The sequence below is a fragment of the Arachis stenosperma genome, chromosome 5 (genome assembly GCF_014773155.1).
Source record: "Arachis stenosperma cultivar V10309 chromosome 5, arast.V10309.gnm1.PFL2, whole genome shotgun sequence".
Classification (NCBI taxonomy): Eukaryota; Viridiplantae; Streptophyta; class Magnoliopsida; order Fabales; family Fabaceae; genus Arachis; species Arachis stenosperma.
In genome coordinates, this window is record NC_080381.1 from 124,023,169 (window position 1) to 124,049,928 (window position 26,760).

Genomic DNA, 26,760 nt, shown 5'->3' on the forward strand with positions numbered 1-26,760 from the left:
CGATTTTTATCAAAATTGGTTGGATCAAACCAATAAACCGGTTCTTTTCTTTATCCAATTTTATACTCTACTCGAACTGATTTTATGATTAGTTTTAGGGGTATTCGTGGTGTGGTTTGAATCGATTTTGAATAAAAAACTCATTCGATCCGAATACTAATTTCACTTACGGTGTGATTTGAATTGGGTGTTTTTTTAAAGAAATCCGATCCAATTTTCAAGCAATTTGGATTAGATTGGATTTGATTTGTTGTTTTGTAAATTAAAAAAGTATATATATATATATAACACGTCTCAACATTAAATTTTAAATAACCAACAATAATAATGAGTTAAGTCTCAAAATAGTCCACGAAGTTGCACTTGAGCCTAAAAATGGTCCTTGAAGTTAATAGTTACTCAAATTTGTCCTCGAACTTGCACTCAGAAACTCATACTAGTCCCTAATGTGCTTTCCATTCATCGGAACACTGAAACGACGTCGTTTTATATTTATAAAAAAACCCCCGAGCCTCCCCTTTCCCTTCGCCAACCCGAGCCCCTTCCCCTTCCCTTCCCCTTTCTCTCTATTACCGTTTCTCGCGGGCTTCGTCACGGCGCCGTGTCGCACGCCTCCCTTCCTCAACCTAGTCTCTTACACTCTTATCTCCTCTCTATCTCTTTATGCCTCTCCCTCTTCTCTTTTTTTCTCTCTGTCTCCCTCTGCCTTCCTGATCCCAAAATTAATTTCTCCATTACCTCATTTTATTTTTCTTCATATATAAACAACTATCAATTTCCACAAATGAATTAACTAAATATTTTCATTATTCATCAATACACACCATTTCAACAAACTCAATTCAAAGTCATCTTCCACTAAAATCACAAAATTCATTTATCAAGTTCAAAATTTTATGCAACCAGTGATAGAATAAACTCTATTGCAGTAAAAAAAATTTGAAAAAAAAAGAACGCATACAAAATAAAAGACAAAAAAGAGAGACTAAGTTGAAAAAGGGGGCAAGTAGCGAGGCACTATAACGGAAGCCAGTGAGAGGCAATGGCAGAGGCCTCAGGTTAGGGAAGGAAAATGGAAAGAAAAAGGGAGAGGAAAATGGGAAGGACTTCGGGTTGGGGAAGGGAAAGGGGAAGAGGAAGGGGACCGCGTTTTTCTTTTTTCTTTTTAATAAATACAAACGACGTCGTTTTTAGTGTTTTCATGAACGGTAAACGTTTTAGGGATTAGTATGAGTCTAGCGAATTTGAGGACAAAATTAAGTAATTATTAGCTTCAAAGACCACTTTAAGGTTCGAATGTAATTTCAAAGACCACTTTGAGACTTAACTCAATAATAACATAATAAGTCTCAACAATATTTTAAAATATCAATAATAATATAACAATAAAAATAAAAGTATAGATTAATTAAAATAAATAAATAAATAATATTTTAAATATAAAATAGTTATTAAATAATAATAATATATGAATTATATAAAAATGTATAACAAATTTAACATATTATAAACAAAATTGTAAATATAATAATAAAATAATAATATTATAGCACATTGTGCGGTTTAGATTAAATTGAATTTTAAATTTATTATAAAAAATATAATACAATCAAATCTAAATTAATACCATTTTAATCGATTTAAAATTTAAATTGAATTGGATAAACAATTTAATTTAAATTGATTTAAATTTATACATTTCTAATTAATTCACTAATTTTTTAATCTGACTAACTAAATCGATCTAGATTTTTACAACTACGATTTTATGTATTATCTAGAAGTTAGCGGAAAACTTCAAAGATATTTTTTCATTGATTATTTCATTTGAGTATGCAAATAGAGAACATATCAAAGACCAACTTTGGTTGGAAATTGGAATTAATTAGCTAGCTTGATTTTAATATATATCTACTCTCTCGTCCAAGAGAAAAGTTTAAGTACAGCAAATTTAATTTATATTAATCAATATTTTTAATTAATAATTTAATATTTTTAGTTTAATAATTTAATATTATATTTTAGCTAATACATTTTAATATTATTAACTAATTATTAATAAAAAATAATAAATATATATTATTGCAACCATGAATACTTTTATAATTGCAATGATGGTATTGCATCTATTTATCATTTAAATCGATTAAATAACTGATATTTTTATTTTTATTTTTATTTTATATTTATATTAATACTAGTCAATTTTCTTTTTTTCAAAAAACGAAATCTAGCCACTTATCCTCTTCATTTGCTTCATTTGAGGGTATATATAAAAAATAATATTTAATCATGTTAATAATAAATTTTTAAAAATTTTATTTATATAGTTTTAGTTTCAAATTTTAAATATACGTATACTAAACAAAATTATCTTTATATATTTTTGCTATATAACCAAAATTATTTAGATTCATAAATATAATTATTTACTTAAAATTTTTCTTATTGAAAATCATTAAAATTTAAAAAGATAAATACCATCCGTTAAAGAAAACACATTTAATCTAGAGTATATACTTAAATAGGTCTCTACAATATTTTGGCATCGAATATTTTTCTTCTAAAAAAAATTTACATTAAGATCTTTGAATTTTATAAAAATAAGACTTATTTTTTATAAATAAAAATATCAATATAATAATTTTTTTAAAAAACAAAAGTCGAAAACATCCAATAAAATTTTTTTTAGAGACTTATTTAGTATAAACTCAAATTTACCTCAATAAATAGATTCTAAATCACCTTGCTAACAAAATAATTATATATTTATAATAAAAAAATGATTCTAATCTTACTATCTTTGACTGCTTCTCAATGAACAACTAATCCTCAAGAGAAATAATCCCTATAAAAAGTCAACGGAGAAGTGAATGTATCTGAAACACAATAATGGGAGAAGTGAAGCTGATTGGCACACACCAAAGCTTCCCATGTGCAAGAATAGAATGGGGTCTGAAGATAAAGGGCGTAGAATATGAGTACTTAAAAGAGGATCTGTCTAATAAGAGTGATTTGCTTATTGAGTCAAATCCTGTTCACAAGAAAGTCCCTGTTCTTATTCACAAGGGAAACCCAATTGCTGAGTCACTTGTGATTCTTGAGTACATCGATGAAACATGGAAGGACAACAACGCCCACTCTTTGCTACCACAGAACCCTTATGAGAGAGCACTCGCACGCTTCTGGGCTAAGTTTATTGATGAAAAGGTAATTTCTCACACACACATGAATTGTTAATTACCTATTGCGTTATTCAAAAATAATTATTTACTAAATTAGTCGTTATATATTTATGTATAAATATATATATATATATATATATATATATATATTTATATATATATATATATATATCGTTTTGTTTATTTTTAATATATATTTTATATTTTAATATATATTCTGTACTAATAATTGATTTAGTAATAAATATATATATATTTGATGTTATCTATTGTAAAAGAATTGTTTATTTTGTTTATTATGACATATATAATAGTTGATTTTATAGATGATTTTCATTTATCATAGAATATTTCTTATATATGGATTTGCTTTTTCAATGATTTTTTCTCTAATTAATAAAAAAAGAAAGAAGTTTTTACTTGAGCGAAATTTGATTGCTTGCTTCTTGAATAAAAATATATAATTAATTAATTAATTATAGACTATTAAAGTAAATAAATCATAAATCAGTAGATGTTTATAATGTTTTACTTCCAACTTTTCATTTAGAGCAAACCAGACACGTCCTCCAAAGACATAAGCTCTGAAGAAATCAATAACTAGTCATTTTCTTTCCCCTTCTGTATATAATGGCAAACCAAATAATTTAATTTCAAATTTTGATATTACAATATATATGGATTTGCCATAAGAAATCATAGAACTTCCCTTATTTCTACTTCTATAATACATAAATGTCTGTTAGCATTTTAATTTTATTTTGATAAAAACTCACGTGCATTTTAACGTGGAATTTATAATTCAGAACTATTAGATAATAATTTAATCAAACATATTAAATTATTTAACGATTTTTAACTATTGATTTCACATAAAACAACTGTATATGAATTTTTATCTTTTAATTTTATTTGATTGTTTGGTCACAAGGTCATGATAAATTAGGTTTAATTATTTTAATAGTCTTTATAATTTCACTAATTTTTTAATTAGACTTTTATTGTTTAAAGTTTGTAATTGAATAATCTTTATATAAATAAAACTTTTTATTAATTAGCTTCTTGTTAACGGTTTTGAGTAATTACCCAAATCAGTCTAAGGATTTTAAAATTGGACATTTTAATCTCCAAGAAAAATTAATACACAGATCAATCTCCAAGGTTTTACTCCGGCAGACAAATTAGTCCCAGTTCATTTTTCGACAAAGTAATTACTCAGATCAGTCTCAAAAAATTTTAAAAATGGACATTTTAGTCCCTAAGAAAAATTAATGTACAAATCAATCCCCAACATTTCTCTCTCTGTTAGACATAACAATCCTCTGTCCAAAAATAAAATAAAATAAAATAATAATAATAATAATAATTATTATTATTATTATTATTATTATTATTATTATTATTATTAATAATTGTACAATAATACTGTACTATATTTTTTTGCATTTTTTGGATAAAAATAATGATAAATTTATTCATTAGATTCTTATATATATATATAGTCACTCAATATTAATAATAATAACAATAATAATAATAATAAAATAATTAGAGATAATTCTATAAGAAATTCAAAATTAAAACATTTGATATTTTTGTATTTAATATAATTAAAAAGATGTGCTATGTAAAAAAATATGTTTGTATTAAAAAATATGCATTAAAAGAAAATATTTTAATTAGAATTTATATTAAATACATATTTTTTAATACAAACATATTTTTTAAAATAGTACATTTTTTTTATTATATTAAATACAAAAATATCAAATAGTTTTAACTTTGAATTTCTTATAAATAATCTCTAATAATTTTATTGATTATTATTATTATTATTATTATTATTATTATTATTATTATTATTATTATTATTATTATTATTGAGTGAGTATATATATATATATATAAAAGAATGTAATGAATAAATTTATTTTATTTTATTTTTAAACGGAGGACTATTATGTTTAACAGAGAGAAATGTTGGGGATTGATTTGTACATTAGTTTTTCTTGGGGACTAAAATGTTCGTTTTTAAAATCTTTGGGAACTGATCTGGGTAATTACTCTGTCGAAAAATGAATTGGAGACTAATTTGTCTGCCGGAGTAAAATCTTAAGGACTGATCTGTGTATTAATTTTTCTTACGAACTAGAATGTCAAATTCTAAAATTTCTGGGGCTGATTTGGATAATTAGTCAATGATTTTTGCATTTGATGTAATAGATCGCAAAATATTTTAGAAGTGAATACTCTAAGTTTTTTTGCGTTTTTTTTTTCTAAAAGATAACTACTGATAAGTACTTCTTTAATAAATAATTTGCTGAAATTATAAAAATGAAGAGAATAATTAAACAAAAAGTTATAAGAATTTTGTTATATAAACTATATGATGCATGCATGACCTTAGTTTATTATGTGAAATTAATATTTGGTGTTTGTTATAATGTCTAAAAATATAGTGTTTAATTTATTAAAAAAGGTTAAATAATAATGTTTAATTCAAAAATACAAAATTAATAAATTTTTAAATATTTAATATTTATTTTAAAAGATAAGTTCCACAAATTTGACACAGATAATAAGACACAAGAGAATTGGCCTTAATATATAATGTTGTTATTATTTTGCTTAAAAACAGTGTGTGATAAGTGTATGGGGAGCATGTGTGGCCCAAGAAGGAGAAGAGAAAGAGAAAGCTGTAGAAGGTGCCATTGAGACACTTTCACATCTTGAGAAGCAAATCAAAGGGAAGAAGTTCTTTGGTGGAGAGAAGATAGGGTACCTTGATATTGTAGCTGGTTGGTTATCCTATTGGCTAAGTGTTCTTGAAGAGCTTGGAGAGATTGAACTTGTTAATGCTGAGAGGTTCCCATGTCTTCATGAATGGGGAAAGAATTTCATTAACACTTCACCTATCAAAGATTGCATTCCACCCAGAGAAGATGTGCTTGCTTATTTCAGCTTTGGCATCAATTATGTGCGTTCCATGGCACCCAATAAAGCATGATGCTATAAAACTTTTGAAGAAATAATGCATTGATTTGATCAATAACAATAGCTCGTATGGTTTTGTTGATATTATGTATTGTAATAGTAGTAAAAGTTGTATGCTATGATGATGGGTAGATTATTGTTCAATTCCACCAAGGTGTGATTCAGTGTTATATATAAAATTTGAGAGTTGGATGGAGTATGATTTTAGAAGAAATTGAAATTAAATCACGCATCTGACTTGTTCTTATATGTAAAAAATGAGTGTGGATATCTGCAAAAAAATAAAAAAAATTGATACTCAAATTAGTTTAAGTTAAAATGATATCAGTAATTTTAATATTTAATTTCAACATACCTCATTGTCCTGTTAAAAAATTCTTTTATACATTCAAGATCGTTGTCCAAAATAATTGTTTACATGATGAATAATAAGTAGTCATGATGAGATGATTCATTCCATAAAGCCGGAAATGAAAAATATTTTTTAAAAATAACAATTATCGAAATATAAGTCGATTGTTATAACCGAAGTATAAGATCATCAGTATTATGTTTTCATTCATGTCCTACCAATAAGAATTGGATACATGTTAAAAATAAATTTATAAAATCATCAAATTAATAATAAATAAAAATTTAATTAGACTCATGTCCAATTCTTATTAGTGAACCAGTGAATTAAAAACATAATAGTGAGACATGTAATTTCGAAGTATTGATGATAGAGCTGAAATTAAAAAGTCTGAGTTCTAGTTTAATTTTTAAAAATTTGTCACACTTAATTGGTGTATGTGCAGAGTTAGTTTTAAAAGTTTGTTATAATTTTTTCACTGTCAGAACTATATATTTGATAGCATAGTGTGGTTACTTGATATGTGAGTCATTGTAAAATTCTTTTTCTAATATTAATATCAGTATTCTCTTCTCTTAGTATTCTCTGTTACTCTTTTCATAATAATCCCTTAGCATACATGGCCATACCTTCTTCCGTTTCTGATTCTTTTTCTCCCATTCTATATTTTGTCTCTATTGATGATTTTCAGACTTGGCATAAATATTTAGGTCATGGCAATTCAACTATTGTAAAAGTTGTCCTAAATAAATGTAATTTTTCAGTTTCAGAATCTAATAATACTAGCATTCCTTCAATTTGTGATAATTGTGGATGTACCAAAATGCAGAAATTATTTTTTTCTCCATTCACTACTATATATGAGAAACCATTACTGCTAGTATATAGTAATGTTTAGGGCCTTCTTCAATGATTTCACATCTAGGCTATAGCTGCTGTGTCATTTTTATTGATGCATATTCAAGATATACTTGTCTTTCCCTTTTGGTTAACAAATCTAAAGTTTTTCATGCTTTTGTGCAATATAAAGCATAAATTAAGAACCTTACAAGATATACTATGAAATACTTGCAGATAATAGAAAGGAATACCTATCAAATGCTTTTACATCTTTTTTACAACAACATGGCATAGAGTATAGATTCTCTTGCCCATATGTTCATGAACAGAATGGCAGGGCTAAGAGGAAGCATCAGCACCTCACAAAAATGGCTCTAGCCTCTAGCTATGCTCTCTACTGCTAAAATGCCCCTAATTTACTGGGATGAGGCTGTTTTAACTTCAGCTTTTCTGATTAATAGACTGCCTACAACTATCTTGGATGGCAAGTCATTGTTTGAGATTTTGTTTAATCAACCTCCAGATTATAATTATTTGAAGGTCTTTGCTAGTTTCTGTTATCCAGACCATATAACAAAAATAAGTTCAATACAGATCACATTAATGCATTTTTATTGATTATGGGCAAAATTACAAGGGATATAAGTGCTTATCCCCTTTTGATAAATTTTATATATCTATAAATGTGGTTTTTGAAGAACATATTTTTTCCCTTACTACTTTATTTTCTTTACTTAATACAACTTCTAATGGTGATTTATCAATTGTTGTTTTTTTATCAGAATGTTCCTAAACTTTGCACCAATGCTAACTCTCAAATATCTCAACAAAATGTTCATGAATATGTCACCTACCCCTCTTTTACTAACTCTATGCCTTTTATTAATAGAAGTTCAGTCTCAAATATCCCTCACCCTACAATTAATTTTAATGAAGCCTCACACACTGCCTCATACCTTCATTCCAATACTAACACTACTAACATATCTTCTGAGGCCACATCTAGCTCAGTGTCTCCAAATTCTATTCCAAATTATAGAATTGAAACACAACTCCCCCTCCCCCCACTTCTACTAATCCTTTACCAAAAAATTAACATATTATGGTTATTAGAGCAAAGCCTGGCATAATTAAGCCAAAAGCTCTAGTTACAACTAAGTCAGACAACAAAATTGAGCTAGAATTATCTAACACAGCAGTTGTAGCTCTTACTATCCCTCATTGAAAATAGGCAATGGAGGAAGAATATAGGGCTTTGATGAGGAATCAGATTTGACCATTGGTGCAACCACCAAAAGATGTTAAAATCATAGGTTGCAAGTGAGTGTTTGCTGTCAAGTAATTGCCAAATGGTGAGATTCAGAAGTTCAAAGCAAGATTGGTGGAACAAGGTTTTTATCAAAGTGTAGGTTTTGATTTTGATTAGGTATTTAGTCCTGTGATTAGGCCAGCTACTGTGAGGTTAATACTTAGCATTTCTCTCTAGAGATTGGGTGGTAAGGCAATTCGACTTTAACAATGCTTTTCTCAATGGAGATTTGCATGTGACTATCTTTATAGCACAGCCTATTGAATTTGAAACTAACTCAGATGGTTAAATTTGCATGTTGAACAAGTCTCTTTATGGACTTAAACAAGTCCCAAGAGAGTGGTTTCTCAAATTGGGCACCACTCTTCAATCTTTTTAGTTTTCAAAGTTCCAAATCTAGCATGTCTCTCTGTATTAAGTGTGGTGTTAAATCTGTTATTTTTATCCTATGCTATGTCGATGATATAATAATTACAGGGAATGATTCCATTGAGATTGATATGATGATAAAACAGTTTGATAAAATTTTTTCATTGAAGAAGTGTTGAGAACAAGTAGTGGTCATCTACATTTAACACAAACTAAATACATTAATGATCTTCTCTCAAAAGTAGGCATGCAAGATGTTGCACCAATGCTAACACCTATGCTCTCATCACTTCAACTAACTAGTAGTGGCTCAGAATCTTTTGAAGATCCCAAGTTATATAGATCTGTTGTTGGCTCTCTTCATTATACAACTATAACTCACCTTGATTTAGCTTTTGCAGTGTGTAAAGTGAGCCAATATATGCATGATCCCAAGCTGTCTCATTGGAAGGCAGTGAAATGAATTTTGCAATATCTTCAAGGGACAAAAGAATATGGATTAATCTTTCACAAGTGTCAAGATTTTTGGTTATATAGATTTTCAGACTCAGATTGGTCTTCGGATCTTGAGGATCGAAGATCTGTGTCTGCCTTTTGCATTTTTTCTTGGAACTAATCTTCTTTCTTGGTCTTATAGGAAGCAAACCACCATTAGTAGATCCTTACCAGAAGCTGAATTCAGGAGCTTAGCAAATTGTGAAGCTGAAATTGTTTGGTTTAGCAATATGCTAGCAGAATTGAAAGTAGCTTTGGCAACCTCCCTACAATATTTTGTGACAATCTTAGCACCGTTCTTCTAACAGCAAATCCAGTCTTGCATGACAAGACCAAGCATTTTCAAATTGATGATAGAGCTGAAATTAAGAAGTCTGAGTCCTAGTTTAATTTTTGAAAGTTTGTTACACTTTATTGGTGTGTGTGCAAAGTTAGTTTTCGAAGTTTGTCATAACTTAGTTCTATATATCTGGTAGCATAGTGTAGTTACTTGATATGTGAGTCATTGTAAAATTCTTTCTCTAATATTGATATCAGTGTTCTCTTCTTCTCTTAGTATTCTCTGCTACTCTTCTAAATTCTCAGTGCATTGTTATGGTTCATACCATTGGAAAATGACAATTCACTCCTTATTCTTCTTTTTCATTAAACGCATGAGCCCTTCTATAAAAATAATTAGGAGGCAGATTGTCATTTTCATTATATTCACATTTGAACAGAAAAATATTGAAGAATAAACTGAAGTTAATGCACATATATGGGTAGCATTTTGAGTTCATGATGTAATGAAAAGTGATTGGTAAACTGCTTGAACTTGAAGCCGAAAGTACAAAATCTACCCACAAGCATAGTGCACGTAAAGATAATTAAAGAGTTTGACTTTGTCTAAATTAATTTCAAATTTAAACACGAAACTAAAGAATAAAATGTATAAAGATAGAATAATAGCCTTGACATGCTCTTCCAAACCTATATAATAAATTATTAAAAATGTTGATTTTTTTTTTTAATAAATTACAATAATTAGATTGTACACTTCGTCAACTAAATTGCATTCTATTAAAAACGTTGATTTTTTATTAAGAAGCATATAGATTACCATATGAGCTAAGCCTCAGCTGCACCAGATGTGCAATTTGAATTGGGTTTGAATTAGTCGGGCCAAAACTCCAAATACTAGGCGCACAAAAAAAAAAAAACGAAAGGTAAGCCAGAATAACAAAGGAAAAAGACCTCATACTTTTCCAATCTTCATCCTCATTTATTACCTCTTTAAGGTCCAGAAAACACACTATGCATACTCTTGTGAGGCCAACATTTAATTGTACACGTTAATACATTATGGGCCACACTACACTCTTGGTTCCTAATTGTGAAAGAATTTCTCTTTAAAAACATCCTATGATGACTTCTTTGGTAACAAATGGTTACTTGCTTATATACATGGTTGCACCGTGACCATGCAAATCACTTGTAGCAATTTAATTAATCCATCCATTATGTTAGCAACTCTCCATGAAACTTGACATTGATGGAAGAAGATTTTTAGCTGCAGCTGTAACCTAAATCTAGCTTAAATCTAAACACTTTGTCCTAGATTATATATATTTCTAGGCTACTCATTGAGAAAACTAAAAAATCAAAGAGAAATAATGAGCACAGTTATGTGCATAATTTGAACATAATTAACTTTGAATTATATAACTACTCTACATAATTAAGTTAATCATTTCAACAGCCATATTTGCCTATAAGTATGGAACAAGTATAGGGTGGCAGCCTCCTCTATTTGTGCCACGTCACCCAGTCATTTCCAACTTTCAGATTCAGGTTTTTTTTTTCATGGAAGCGAGATGAATCATATACTCAAACATTATAATTGTTTGTGTTTTCTAAAATTGTAGAAGAATCAAATTTTTGTACCTCAAATTTTTTAATTTTTTTAAAAACAAAAATCAGACGATCTTATTTCAAAAAATTAGAATTCAATTTTTGTATTTCTGTATCTCCCAGAAATGAGAGGACCTGATCTTTTAACATCTTAACTGTCCATAATTCAAAAAAATACCATTTTCAATCTAATATAAAAAATAAAAAGTGTTAGATTCAATGACTAGACAAGAAATGTTTATATGACTCATTTTTTTTTAATACTCGTTATATACTCATCATTCCATTCTCACAAGTCATGTTATGATTAAGAGAATAAGAAATACATAATGAATACAAGAAAAATAAGTCATTCTATGAGTGTTCTTTATTCTAAATGGCGCAGAATGGTACATTAAGAAGCCTTTTTTCATATTGATATCTTTGAATGTTGTTTGTCATTACACGTTTCCCCCACCTAGGTAGTATAAGATTGTCACATATGGCAGTTAACATTTACTTCTAACAAAGGGAAAAGCAATCAGCATTCAATTTGTTGGGACCACTTACACAGTTACACCTAATTTTCAATTTTTGTATGTTCTTGCTCCACAAGGTACAATGCAATGCCATCGTTCATGTTTAATCCACCACAAACATATTCCATCAGAATTTTCTTGGTTCAGAAAGAACCAGCAACTTGAGTATTTTCCTCTGCATTAAATAGCTTAGTCTTTTCCCACCTCAATTTAACTAACTTCTTTCTTCCTCTTCCAGTTCCAAACACTTTTGTCATTCATCATATCAAGATTTTGTTGCAACAACAAACAACTTCTTCTTGTTCTTCATTCACTAGAGATATGGAAACTGGTCATTATTCTTACTCTCCCAAAAGAAATTCCAATGCTAGGCTTCTTGAAGAGTTAGAGGCTCTAAGCAAATCCCTTTACCAATCACACACAGCTAGAAGAACAGCTTCCCTTGCTTTGCCAAGAGATTCAGCTCCTCCTCCTGTCAAATCTGTTGAAGATGACAATGCCAGTGCTAAAGTTGATATCCAAAGCAGTAACAAACCTCGCACACGCCGGTTGTCGTTGTCGCCGTGGAGATCAAGGCCGAAGCGAGAGGATAACAAGCCACCCTCCTCAAAGCCACAACAAACAGAGAATTTGGCTGAGAAGAGAGGGATTTGGAGCTGGAAGCCTATGAGGGCCCTTTCTCACATTACAATGCAGAAACTAAGTTGTTTGTTTTCTGTTGAAGTTGTAACTGCTCAAAACCTTCCTTCATCAATGAATGGACTAAGGCTTTCTGTTTGTGTTAGAAAGAAGGAAACAAAAGATGGTGCTGTCCAAACAATGCCATCAAGGGTTGTTCAAGGAGCTGCAGATTTTGAAGAGACTCTTTTCATCAGGTGCCATGTTTATTGCAACCATGGCAGTGGAAAGCAGCTTAAGTTCGAGCCGAGGCCATTTTATATATACCTTGTTGCGGTTGATGCTAAAGAGCTTAACTTTGGAAGAACCTCGGTGGACTTGAGCCGGTTGGTTCAAGAATCCATTGAGAAAAGCTGGCAAGGCACCCGGGTTCGGCAATGGGAGACAAGCTTTTCCTTGTGTGGCAAGGCAAAAGGAGGTGAGCTGGTTCTGAAATTCGGTTTCCAAATCATGGAGAAAGATGGTGCAGGGATTGCAATTTACAATCAGGACGAGAACTTGAATTCCAAGTCCAGCAGGTTCATAAGCCTGGCATCTTCGTTTCGCAAACAATCCAAGAGATCCTTCAGTGTTCCTAGTGCAAGAATAACAAGCAGAGATGATGCTTGGACTCCTTCAGATATAAGGTCAATAGGGGATTTTCATGGATTGCATGATTTGAGTCTTGATGACACAATTTCGGTCCAGGATTCCTCAGCTTCTGTCCAAAAACTTGATGATGGCAAGGAGAAGGTAGAGGATTTCCATCTTCTGGATTTTGATGTCGTTGATAAAGGTGTTGAGGTTCAAAAGCAGAAAAAAGGTGATGGAGAAGAATCTGAGAGGTCTGTGGAAGGGAAATCAGCTTCAAGTGAGGTGGTCAAGGAGATAGTACATGACCAATTGCACCTCACTAGATTAACCGAGCTTGATTCGATTGCACAGCAGTTAAAGGCTCTTGAGACCATGATAGGGGAGGATATCAACTTGATAAAAGCAAGGGATACAGACTCACAAAGATTGGATTCTGATGAAGAAACAGTGACAAGAGAGTTTCTTCAGATTCTTGAGGATAAAGTGACCAGAAGATACAAAATAAACCATTCTGAAATTCCACCTTTCCAACTTGAAGGGCATGCACATGAACATGGAAATGAAGATTCTTCTGAGAAGGAGGAATCCAAAGTTTATCTTCCTCATCTTGGCAAGGGCTTGGGTTGTGTGATTCAAACAAAAGATGGGGGCTACTTGGCATCCATGAATCCTTTGGACAGTGTTGTGGCCAGAAATGATACTCCAAAGCTAGCAATGCAGATGTCAAAGCCTTTTGTGTTGCAATCACATCAATTCTCAATGGGGTTAGAGTTGTTTCAGAAACTGGTTGCCAATGGTATTGAAGATTTCAGCTCTGAAGTTCTCTCCTTGATGCCAATAGATGAAATGATAGGCAAAAGTGCAGAACAGGTTGCTTTTGAAGGCATTGCTTCTGCCATCATACAAGGTAGGAACAAGGAAGGAGCGAGTTCAAGTGCTGCACGCATAGTTTCTGCCCTGAATAGTATGGCGAATGCTATGAGTTCAGGAAGGAAGGAAAGGATTTCAACAGGGCTTTGGAATGTAGATGAAAATCCACTCACTGCAGAGCAAATCCTTGCATTCACAATGCAGAAGATTGAGTCCATGGCGATTGAGGCGCTGAAAATTCAAGCCGATATGGCCGAGGAAGAAGCTCCATTCGATGTTTCTGTGACCACCTCAAAGGAAGGAAACAATGACAAAGATCTGTTGAGTTCTGCTATTTCACTTGAGGACTGGGTCAAAGATCAAAGCTACAATGAAACCAGTGCAAGTTCTTACAAAGAAGCATCACATATCACACTGATATTTGTTGTCCAATTGAGGGATCCGAAAAGGCGCTATGAGGCGGTTGGGGGTCCTATGATGGTACTAGTTCATGCAACTGCAGACACAAAGAAGAATGAATATAATTATGATCATGAAGATGGTGAGGAGCAAAAGTTTAAGGTAACTAACATGGATGTTGGGGGCTTCAAGGTTAGGAGTGGTGTAAAGAATTATGCATGGGACGGACAGAAGCAAAGACTAACTGCAATGCAATGGCTGGTGGAATATGGATTGGGAAAGGCAGGGAAGAAAATCAAGAATAATGCATTGATCAAAGGACAAGATTCTCTGTGGAGCATTTCATCAAACATCATGGGTGACATGTGGCTCAACACCATGAGGAACCCAGATATCAAACTTGTGGTGAACCAATAAGCATGTCAAATCAAATCTCTTTGTCCGAAAGTTTTGCAGATCTTCCAAGAGGAGTGGCTTGAGCTTGCAGATAAAGGAATACTAGAACTATGCAAGTTTCATTCGTCCTTATGATAAAACCTTTTATTAGGCCTGTCAATGTGTTAGTCATTTGGTTAGATTTCTGTTGATTCAAAAGCATGCACTTATTTATGTATTATTTAGATGGATTAAGGCAATTAAGAATCTCGATGTAAAATTTGTTGTATATGGTTTTTGATAACCACTCTTAGTAGAATCTAATTCTCAGTTTACAATTTAGAAAATTACAAGGACTTTTTTTAAAAAAAATAATAATCGTAGAAAGTTACAATGGAAACACCAAACAGGACGAGATAGAAAAAGAACAATATTGGAAAAGATATGGGGAAAAATAGTTAATATTAAATATTGTTCGGGTTTTTCGCTTTTTAGGATCAAATTTTATAACAATAGCCACTTCTGCATGTAACCTGAAAGGAGGTGTTAGTGTTACTTAAGTCCTGAGAAGTGGGAACACAAACTTGCGTCATAAGTCATAACTCGTAAGCTGCGATCATTAAAAGATACTCCGCAAATTTTAGTTGAAACAACCTTATTATTTTCAATTTAAAGTTTATTAGTGCTCAAAATTATAATTATAATTATAATTTTAATAATTAATTAGAAGATCGTACTCTAAAGAAATTTGGTGACTTGAGTGTTAAAAATTTTATGTGTGCTAATATATCTTTACTTAATAAATTGGTGTGGCAACTTTTTTATTGTCGGGACAAACTTTGAATTGCTCTATTGAAGACAAAGTATTTGACAAATGAAGATATTTTAGATGGCTTTATTCCTTACAATATTTCTCATGTTTGGAAGAGTATTTCAAAGACTTTTGGTACTCTTAAGAATACCTTCTCTTGGTGTGTTGGGTCACTTGATCAATCTTTTTGGTTTGACAAGTAGAGTATTGAGGGTCAAATTGCTCAAAATGTCCATTTTGTTCATATATCTTACTTAGATTTAACTATTAGAGATGTTTGAAAAGATGGTCAATAGAATCTCCATGATGTTTTCTCTAACATTCCGAAAGATGTTAGACAGCGTTTGAATGCTTATAATTCATATTTGAATGATAGGAAAAGTTCGGGTTGGTCATGGGGTGTGGCATCTTCTAGACTCTATTCAGTTAGGAGTGGATACAGTTGGCTAACCAAAAGAAAGTTTGATTGGAATTAGCGTGATAATTGGTTGTGGGTATGACGACTACATATTCCTGAGAAATACAAGTTCTTGATTTGGCTCAGTCTTCATAACGCTATTCCTACGGCAGAGTTTCGATTGGATCGTGGCTTAACTTTATCTAGCACTTGTCATTCGTGTCAAAGTGGTTCTGAATCCATACTTCATTGTCTTCGAAAGTGTCGCAGTACCAAGGAGGTCTGGAACCTTTTAGACCTATATTCATATAACTCAAATTTACGTGATTGACTTTATAGAGATGCAAAGATGCAGATGTTTTTCTTTTCTTCTCGACCATCTGGTGAATTTGAAGGAGTAGGAATCATGACTTATTTAATACAGATGACTCTTGGAGTTCTAGTAAAGTGGTGAGTTTGATTCGTAGTTCAGTATGGGAGTTCCACACTATTTTTGTTATGCATCAATCTTTGTCTCCTCCTTCACTTTGTTTGCATTGGATTTCACCTCTTGTTCATTCTCATAAATTGAATTGTGATGCTAGTTGTTTTGCTCCTTTTGGCTATGCTAGTTTTGGTTGTATTGTTCACAATTCTTTATGGATGTTGGTTGAAAGGTTGCACTGGAAAAGTCGAAGTGTACAGTGTTCTTTTTGCTGAATTGTATGCAATTTGAAAAGGTTTACTTCTAGTTTTAGATAGTAGATTTCGTGAGATTATTTGTAAAACAAACTGTTTAGAAACCCTTTTCTTCATAAACCAAAGAATGCTTGTAATGATATTCCGGAATGAGATTTGGCAAAACATATACAAGAGGTTATGAATTGAAATTGGAGTTGGAGAGTCTCTATTCTTTTAATTAAGAGGAATGCGAATAGTGTTGCAAATTGTATCGCTAAAGCAGCTGCTTTTGGCGCGGACATTCACTCGAAAGAGTCAATTATGGAGTGAGCTTCAACATTTAATAGATTTAGATATGAACCTAACCCATTAATTTGATTTTGTCTATGTTTTCTCTTTCTTTTTTTCTTTTCTGTTTAGTCACAAAAAAAAACCCCGAAACTGTCCCCTATTTAAGTCATTTCTAGCCTTTATTTTTTTTTTTAGCTTATTTAAATAAAAAAAATTTAAGGTTTATAGTGATGAAATATTCTTAGATCATATCTGAAATGTGTTGTGAAGCACATCTAATCGTTGAGTGAAGAAACAGTTGGAATTTATAACACAAATACAAAAGTCTAATAGTAATTAGTATGGAAATTGTTTCACAAAAAAGGCTCAAGTAAAATACATGGTTCTAAAAACCAAATCAAATTGGCTAATTCAATCCGGTTAATAAAAAGCCAACCACTAAATTGGTCTAATTTATAGTAAAAACTGGTTGTCAACAAACCAGAAAAAATAATAAACCAATTATTCTAAAATAAAACAACTAATTTTTTAAAAAAAATACATATATTTTATATAAATATATTATTTTATTATTTGCGTTCAACTTTAGTTAAACTTTTAAACTATTAAACTCCTAATTTACTGATTCGATAACCAATTTGGTTATCAAAATGTTCGTAAAAACTCCAAATTACTCAATATTTCACATCTCGTGTTCCACCAAGCAAGGGATGGCTGGTAAAACCAACTTTTAGGCTAAATGTGTGTAAATTTTACTTATTTTAGATCCACCAATTTATAATCGTAAGTGGAGCACATCTGAAGAAAAAACAACTATATCTCAATAATGTTTTCAAAAACATGTCTCTAAAATATACAGGTCATAACATAGAGAATTGATAATATCAGATTTCCACAGCTAATCGGTGGATCAATTTCAAAATAACAAAGCAGCTAAAAGGCCTTGCAAGGCCATATAAGAAGAATACACAAGCAAAACAGCACCAACATATAACTCTTCTAGAACTCAGTATCCAAATAAATCAAAAGAAATACCCAAATGAGTATTATATTTCAAACTTGATGCCTCACTGCTGCCACAGCATTTGTCTTTGCATAAATCATGTCCTGCTCACACAAAGTGACAAAGATCTGTTGGAAACATGGAATGCAAGTGTCAAACTAAATTAAGAAAAGAATTAGGATAAAGTATACTTTGTCCCTAACGTTTACAATTTTCTTCAAAAATACTCCTAATGTTTAATTTTATTCAATTTTGTTTTTACCGTTTTCGATTTGTGTCAAAGCTATCCTTCGATGTTTTCAATTTTGTCAACATTTTAGATGGAGTTAGCCAAGAGTAATTTTGACACGTATCAAAAATATTAGGGGCAAAATTGAATGAAACTAAATGTTAGGAGCATTTTTGAAAAAAATCACAAACGTTAGAAGTAGCATATTTTACCCAAAAGAATTGGCGCGCACACACGATAGTGAAACACAACACCTAAAATCAACAACGTTGACCATTAAAATCAAAAGAAGCTTGACAAGAGAAACAAAAATAATAAAGCAGTATGCAGTTAAAATATTTTTTACCTCGAGTCAAAATTGTCACAAACTTACAGAGCAGTAACCTTCCCCACTGCAACAGTTTTCCCTGCACGATAAACGATAGGGGTTTCAACATATGTTGATACCAGTTTGCTACACAAGACAGCATTCTTAAATATTACCTTCACTGCGAAGAGTAAATCTCCCAAGCTGTGGAAAATCAGAGAACTTCTCAATGCATATCATGCTATTAACCTGTAAAAAAGAAAAAAGAATAACTATCAAAATCAGACAAAGATTAAAATAGATTGAAAATGTAATGCAATTAGACTAAAATTAACAAATTAATCCCTCTCTATTAATACTCAACAGTCATAACCCAAGTTTGTTGGGCAGTTACCTTCAATGTCCTTGGAAGCGCAAGTATAAATATGATAATACTACAAATATCTATCCAATTTTACAAAGGCATAAATGCACCTGAATTCGGCACACAACATTAGCCCCGTTCTTCACGAAGAGGACCTTTTTTTTCATAGGCTTCCTTGTTTTTGGATCAATTTGATGTAAGAGCTCAATAATCTCACATTCTTCAACAACAGAGTGGATATGCAAAACAGCCTTATACCCCGCAGTAAAAATAGCCTGGACATTATATAACATACATAAGCTCTTGGAAACTTTGCTAGTATTCAAATGCAAAGACAGAGAGAAAGCGAATAAATACATTGTCCAGCAATTCAAGGATTGCCAATTGAGCAACAAACTCGGTAACAGCTGGTATTGAATTTGCTGAAAGAAAGAGAAAAACCACACAGACATGCTAATTAGCAAACCTTTGCACATATACTCAAACTATTAGTAGAATTACATTTCCTAGATCAGCTTTTTTTTCCCACTAAAATTTCTTGTCAAATGTATTCTGAAGCAACACATCTTTCAGAGTTTACAAAAGCTTACCAACACTTGATAGGACAAACCCACTTGATATGTCGTCTTCTTCAACACCAGATAATCTAATCCTTAAATTTTCACCAGGTCCAGCACGTTTTACCTTATCCTCATCAATAAATATAGCAACAACTTTTACTTGAGCCTACAAAATTATATGCAGTAGTCCATAAAAGGGGACAAGACAATGAAAAAGAAAAAAAAAGAGAGAAAAGCAGAAGACGACGATGAAAAAGGACAAAGGCTCAGAGTAACCTAAAAAACTATCACAAATACAAATCCAAAATATAAACTACCTTATTTGGCATAACCAACAAGGAATCTCCCTCACGAACGGTACCAGATTCCACTTTTCCCATAACAACAGTTCCCATGTCTTTGAATTTGTCAATTATAGGCATCCTGTGCCAATAAGAAATTTTCCCTTATTAGAACAAACTAAGTAAAATTATTATATTTGACATTTGAGAGAGAAAGTGAAGCAATACAACACAATGTTAGGCCAAAGATTACCTAAAGGGGCCTTTGGGGTCTCGCTCAGGAACTTCAACAGCGTCAAGTGCTTCAAATAAGCATGGGCCATTCCACCATGGGCAGATTTTTTTATCCACTCTTGTCTTCATATTTGTACCGACCAACCCAGATATTGGTAGAAAAATGACATCTGGTAAAAGATACAGATTTAGTAGAGGAATTTCACTTATGCCACCCATCAAACAAGATAAAATGAGAAAATATATAGGAATTGTTTGTAAAGAGGCTTTTAGCACTTCCACTTTCATATATGAAACTTCCCCAAACCTACTCCAAAGAAATGGCCTACGGAACAGGTGAAATAAAAAACTATGCAGCACAAACTGAACACCCACAAAACATGATCCTCCTTCTTAATACAAAACATGCTACCTTCCACTTCCAACTTTAACATCATCCTGAACGTATCTAACATGTCAAACCATGTCCAACATGTCAACATTTTTTCCCAAAAAAGCTACTAACACTACAGCCATCTTCGATACACCTCCATTAGCATGCAGCGAGACATGAGCAGTCACCACTCTAAATGAGAACCAGAATTTCTTAGTGAACCATGACAAACATGTTCTAAATATTTGCAATCATGTTCATCGTTGTATAAAGCTGTTAAGCAACATAATTCACACACTTTAAACTTTATATTATAGCAGCATCCCAGAATCGAACACAGGCCCAACACGAGGAAAAACTAAGTACCAGCATACCTTTTTTCACATTGTATCCTGATTGTCTTAGAAATGGTGTCATTTTGGACTCAATTTCATCATACCTAGTGTCAAACCAGTGTGATGAGTCTCATTAAAATTGTAGACAGAAGTTCAGAATCAAAACACTAGATATGTGCATGTGTGTGCATGTGTGCGCGCGTGCGCGCGTGTGTGTGTGAGAGAGAGAACCTTTCTTTCGACCATTCCACGGTCGGCTCATCCATTTTATTGACAACAACAAGCAATTTAGCCACCCCCAGCGTTTTTGCGAGCTGGACATGTTCACGAGTTTGTCCACCTCTCTCGTATCCTGTTTCAAATTCTCCCTTTCGAGCTGAAATTACCTGATTGATAAGGCATGGAGAAACACAAAGATATCATCAAATGCTTGTCAAGAAGCACCTATTGCAAGTTAAAAAAGAAAGTTCCATACATCATAGATAAACTCACCAACACTCCAATATCAGCCTGAGATGCACCACTGATCATGTTAGGTACATAACTTTTGTGACCCTGCAGGAACATTGTAATTCATATAAACAATGTACTTCATACTAAATATTACATATTCATTAACAAATTTTTGTTTGCATCGGAAAAAAGGATATGATAAGTTAGATCATGAAAAGATTTGAAGTTAATGGATCATGCAATAACAATACTTACAGGTGCATCCAAAATTGTAAACCTTGTTGTCTCTGTTTCAAAATGTGCTCTTCCAACTTCAACTGTCTTTCCCTACAATCAACAAATATATCCAGATTACCGCATTCACATAACTATAATTAACATGAAGAAATGAAGGCCAATCATTTGGAATACTCTTAATTTTATCACTTATATATTCATACCTTTACTCTCTCCTCCTCGTTTGTGTCCATAATATAAGCCATATACCTAGCAAATTAATTTCAGCATTAATCATTAAAAATATATACAAGGACACAGACCTTGGAAGCCGCAAAATTTTGAAAAAGGTATATATGCAGAAAATTGAAAGAATCCAAGCTTTTTTTATAAGTGTTAATTGCAACGCAAACATCAATTTCTCTTTAAATGCCAGTCCTTCTCATTGTCAGTTCTTCTCATAATGACTACATATAGCTCTAAACAGATTATAATCTATAAAACTTCAATTACTTGCAACTAGTAAAAAAGTTACAAACCAACAGAAGACTTGCCAAAAGATCAGTATAGTCAAACTTGATTAGAAGAGTGCAATAACTATGATAGAATAGTCATCCAACAAATTCAGGATGACTTCAAAATTAAATAAATAGCTTGTAACAAATTTCTCTTTTATTTTTAAAAAATTGACCTTAAATTTCACATACATATTTGTAGTTATGCTGTTGAAAAATAAATAAAACCATCATAATGGAAGATCAAAGAAAGGCTCAAGGTCCACACTTGTCATGGACATAAAACTGACAGAAACATAATATATAAAACTCCTTAGATAATTACAGAAAAAGAAGTGATCAAAGGCAAATGCATTTTAAAAAAATGAAAAAGGTGATCAAACTTTCTGTGTCAGAAGGTGATCAAGCAGCACAATTAATTTCAGCAGGAGGGAATTGGACTGGCTGGCATGATTATAGCCCAAATAAGTTTATGCTACCTGACCCAATTTCAACAAAGCGGCAAAAGATATATTTACAACATCTTCCATCAATAAATTAGTGAAAGTTTACCAGCTTTCTCTACTTTTGTCTTTAGCTTCTTTCTCATATTTTTGGATAGTTCTTTCATCAACCTGGCCACTTAGAAACAATATCTGACCTCCTGTTGTTGACTTACCAGCATCTGGAACAAGAAGCAAGTCAAAACACCTTTCAGATCAAATCAATATCCTATGAAAACAAACTGTATCTTTATTCACTCAACTGTCCAAGCACGAGATGCAATTTTTATTCTATATCACTAATAATCATAATTCAGCTTGCTTAGACGTTCTAATGTATAAACCATGTGCTATTTGTGCAAATAAGCCAATATTCGCCAAAGAAGTCATTTACCAAAACTGACGCTACACCATTGGTTCAACACCAGATTCCAAACGTGCACTGTACTGTTTAAGAAAATTTCAATTTTCTGCAGATTTAATTGATTTGATTCCAACTATTTGATTCAGTTATTAAGCTTGCCAAACAAACCCGTTAGGGCCTACGAATTCATTCACACTTAACATCACATATCTCAGTCTTCCTTGACCAATTTAACACATGCAGTAATTCATAGCTTTACTTTTCAAGTGTTTAAATTTAAAAAAATTTATAGCTACCCAATTTTACCATCATGAGACCCTCATGATGCAAGATTGTGACAGTAGAGCTTATACGCCATTTTATTAAAGAGAGTTTGATAGGTGAGACAATTGAACACAAGGTTAATAACTTAATATCTACAAAGCCTATAATTCATACGATACACATGGATGACAATACACTTAAATTATTGATAGCTGACGAATAGATGATACTGTAGAAAACCCAAACATGGGAACTCCCGATTAAAAAATAATGACATAGGAAGGAACCTTTATAATCCATCAACTTACCTACATGACCAATAAACACAACATTTAAGTGCCTTTTTTTCATCATCTCCGCCTCATCATCTTCGTCCTGTGTAGGAGGAATTTCTTTCTCTTTTGCTAAAAATCAAGGTCATGAAATCAGCCCACAAAAGAGATAAAGAAAAAAAAAAGAACACTGCCAATTCTCATCATTATTGGAAATGAGCTGGCTAATTTTGAAAAGGAAATTTAAATTCATATGCAGCTATAAGAAAGAAATTTAAAATTCTCTTTCTACCTTTTGGTTCAACATCGATAGGTTCTGCTTGAACTTCTGGTTTTGGATCTGCAATCACCAAGGAAAACTTCTCTATAAAATTGCAAAGCTCAATAATCAATATACAGTAATGTAAATAAAAATAACATAGAGCTAATGCAATTGGAATTCCTCCTTGCTTAAGAAGTGAGTATAATTTTATTGTTATAGAATACAAAATTGTTTCAACTTTCAATATTATTCTCAAATGTGAGTCTGTTCATTTGTGTCATCTACCGAATGACATTGAATGATTTTCTTCTAATATAATCAAATATTAGGCAGTAGATAAAATAATGTGCAAACTACGTATGCAATCTGCTAATTGGAATTACGAATGAGATCATTCATTCAAAATTGGAATTACTAAATTCTTTACTACCAACCTTCATCCATATGTTCAGATTTATCAACTTCTTCTGGCTTCACATCCTCTGGCGTTACTGATCCATTAGTTTCTTCTGCATGAACCAAAGATTAGTTTTTTTTTTTTGGGGGGGGGGGGGGGGGGGGGGTGATATAAAAAAGAAGAACTAAAACACTTTGAAAACCATTAACAGAAATTGAAAAGATTGCAAGGATATTTAGTTACCCGCAGAATCAAGCTGTAAAGAACGAATGTCCTCCTCGATATCTAGCATTCAAACAAAATTCACATGAGCATTAACATCAACTGTCCGATTTTCTTTAAAGGAAAAAAAATGAAATACTACAATTGCTTTGGCTTAGTTCAGGAAAAAAATTCAATTTTTATTACCGTCGAAACAAACTACAGACTACTACTTCACCATCTAAGTCAAAATTACTAAAGGCACAATGCAAGACTACAAATTGGAACCTCACAACCCCAGTCTCAATGTAATCACAAATCAATGTAGGTTTTGTTTTTGCTAATTTTTAAAGCTAAAACTGCCATTTATTTTTATTTTAAATACAAATTAAGCTAAACCAACGCATCTCTAAAGCAATTCTAAAAGAGCACAATGGCAAAAATAATAATAATAAATTAAAAATTAAAACACAAAAAGAAAAAATTGAAGGAATCCATAACTCAAAGTGAGCATATTTCTATTATATGGATTGAACAATGACGCCGTACAGATCATAATTCTCAAATCAAAAAACAAAGAAAAAACGACGGATTGGAGGATCCGAAGCATAATAAAATGAAGAATTGGAGAGAATGAAAAACATGTATAGGAGGTGAATTGTAAAGACGTACCCATTGATGAAGAAAAGAGAGAGCGAGAAAGTGAAGAGAAACAAGGGTTGGAGAGGGTTTGGGGAAGCTCGCAGGTGAAAGAGGAAGGCGGCGCGTTGTGTGAAAGTGAAAATACAACTGAGTGAGTGTGTGTTTGGATTGGAATAACCTCACTCAGCGTGCATCAATCACTTGTGTTTCAAAGGGGTTCGGCTTGTCCAGGACCCAAAATCGGTCGAACCGAGTCAAGTTTCGGCTTAGCTTGGTAAAACTTTTTTTTTTAAAAGTAGATTATATAAGTTAATTTTTAAAAGATAATTTTATAAAAGTTGTAGTATTTATATTTGATAAATTAAATTAAAAATAGAGTGAATACCTCACTCGAAAAATACTTAACTCGGCCTTTTTTTTTGGACTGATTAGTCCCTGTGCCAAACAAAAACAATATTGATTTTTTTTTGCACAGGAGCTAATCAATCTCATAAAAGTAAACTCAGGAGTCAGATTGGGTATTTTCTTTCAAGAGTTCCGTTGTCTTTTGAGGTAATTATCAAAGGCTGTTTAGGGTTTTTCCTCTTAAAAATATCTTTAATAAACACATGTAACAATAATTGTGTTTGGCAAAATAGCTTTTAAAATTTAAAAATATTATAATAAAAATAAATGCAAACATTAAATTTGAAAACCAGTTAACATATGAGGTTATATTAGACTTTTAAATTTTGAAAAGCACAAGCTAACTTTAAAAAATTTTATTTTAGTACTTTCAAAAGTATTATGATCTTTTAAAAGCTGCAAGTATAAACACATAGTCTTTTTAATTTACCAAACACAAAATGAGAAATTTGAGCTTTTAAAAAGTACAAGCTTTTTGAAAAGTTTTATCAAGCCTTCATTTATACATTCATTTGGTCATACACAAAAGTGTGATTATGGGAAAAACACTCTATCTAATTCGATCGGATAGAGTTATCGATCTGATCTGCAGTAGATAGAATAGAGTGTGGGTAGAATTTTCATACAAGTCAGATAGAGTGTGGGTTGAATCTCAATCCTACTCGACCAATCCGTATCCTATATATATATATATATATATATATATATATATATATATATATATATATATATATATATATATATATATATGGTGATTTTATATAAAAATCTCAACTTGTGAGTAGAATTAGGGTTGGATCCAAAGCATATTCTATTCATTGTCGCTCCTACTATAGAGTAGGAATTAAAGGGAGCATTGAATTTATAATTTCTGTTACTTGTAAGAGTTTGTATGGATGAATTTTTTTAAAAAAAAAATTAATTATTTTTTATAAATTTTTTCTAAAAAAAAAAGATATTTTTTAAATTTTTTTAAAAAATCTTTTAAAAAAATAAAAATAAATTTATATTTAGATATTTTATGTAAAAAAAATTATTTATCTATTATGTTTAAATACAATAATTTAAAAATATTATTTATTTATTTATTAGATGTAAAATATTTTTTTCTTAAGAAATAAAAAAAAACGATATAAATTGTAGTTTTTTAAAAAATATATTTTTATTTTTATTATTAGAAATTTGTTAAATACATTAAAAAATTAAAAAGTATTTTTTTTATTAATTTAATAACACCTAAATAAGTATTAAATATAAACATCTTAATTTAAAAATAATTAATTTTTTATTTTTTAATTATTTTTTTAATATAAAAGATTATCCTACTTTAAAACGTAATTAGATCAAGTTTTTGAAAAGGTTAGTAAAATAAATATGTAAAATCTAATTACTTTTTAAATAAGATTAGTATATACATCCGTAATTCCGTATAATATGTGAAACATATCTACTTCTTTATATTTATATTTCTAATATATTTTTAAAATAACTTTTTATAAACATATTTAATTTATATAAATAATTTCATATATTTTTTGTTATTCATATGAATACCAAATAACGACATAAATCGATAAATTATAACTCAAATAACA

At 31.1% G+C, this 26,760-nt stretch overlaps 3 protein-coding genes across 6 annotated transcripts; 2 read left to right on the forward strand and 1 right to left on the reverse strand.

Annotated features, from left to right (window-relative positions):
• The first annotated feature begins 2,838 nt into the window (after positions 1 to 2,838).
• Positions 2,839 to 6,404, forward strand: LOC130979439 (probable glutathione S-transferase). The gene is made up of 2 exons (XM_057902887.1): positions 2,839 to 3,210; positions 5,824 to 6,404. The coding sequence occupies exons 1-2, from the start codon at positions 2,893 to 2,895 to the stop codon at positions 6,190 to 6,192; spliced, it is 687 nt and encodes a 228-aa protein (XP_057758870.1). The 5' UTR covers positions 2,839 to 2,892; the 3' UTR covers positions 6,193 to 6,404.
• Positions 6,405 to 12,273: 5,869 nt separating this feature from the next.
• Positions 12,274 to 14,889, forward strand: LOC130981310 (protein PLASTID MOVEMENT IMPAIRED 1-like). The gene has a single exon (XM_057904907.1). The coding sequence runs from the start codon at positions 12,274 to 12,276 to the stop codon at positions 14,887 to 14,889; it is 2,616 nt and encodes an 871-aa protein (XP_057760890.1).
• A 2,916-nt stretch (positions 14,890 to 17,805) lies between these two features.
• On the reverse strand, positions 17,806 to 24,933 carry LOC130982149 (uncharacterized). 4 transcript variants are annotated; one of them, XR_009087088.1, is made up of 20 exons: positions 24,791 to 24,926; positions 24,161 to 24,202; positions 23,955 to 24,029; positions 23,551 to 23,598; positions 23,295 to 23,390; positions 22,429 to 22,540; positions 21,586 to 21,631; positions 21,401 to 21,472; positions 21,185 to 21,247; positions 20,924 to 21,078; positions 20,732 to 20,796; positions 20,004 to 20,154; positions 19,787 to 19,892; positions 19,500 to 19,635; positions 19,267 to 19,331; positions 19,020 to 19,184; positions 18,722 to 18,794; positions 18,585 to 18,645; positions 18,451 to 18,492; positions 17,806 to 18,113 (listed from the first exon to the last, which is right to left on the reverse strand). XR_009087088.1 is itself a non-coding variant. In XM_057906024.1 (19 exons), exons 1-18 carry the CDS (start codon positions 24,792 to 24,794, stop codon positions 18,608 to 18,610), a joined length of 1,512 nt encoding a protein of 503 aa, XP_057762007.1. In that variant the 5' UTR covers positions 24,795 to 24,933; the 3' UTR covers positions 17,806 to 18,137; positions 18,585 to 18,607. The 4 variants fall into 4 exon arrangements, 2 of the variants coding, with proteins under 2 accessions (XP_057762007.1, XP_057762008.1); XR_009087087.1 differs by having other exon boundaries at positions 17,806 to 18,137; XM_057906024.1 differs by lacking the exon at positions 18,451 to 18,492 and having other exon boundaries at positions 17,806 to 18,137; positions 24,791 to 24,933.
• Between the last annotated feature and the right edge of the window lie 1,827 nt (positions 24,934 to 26,760).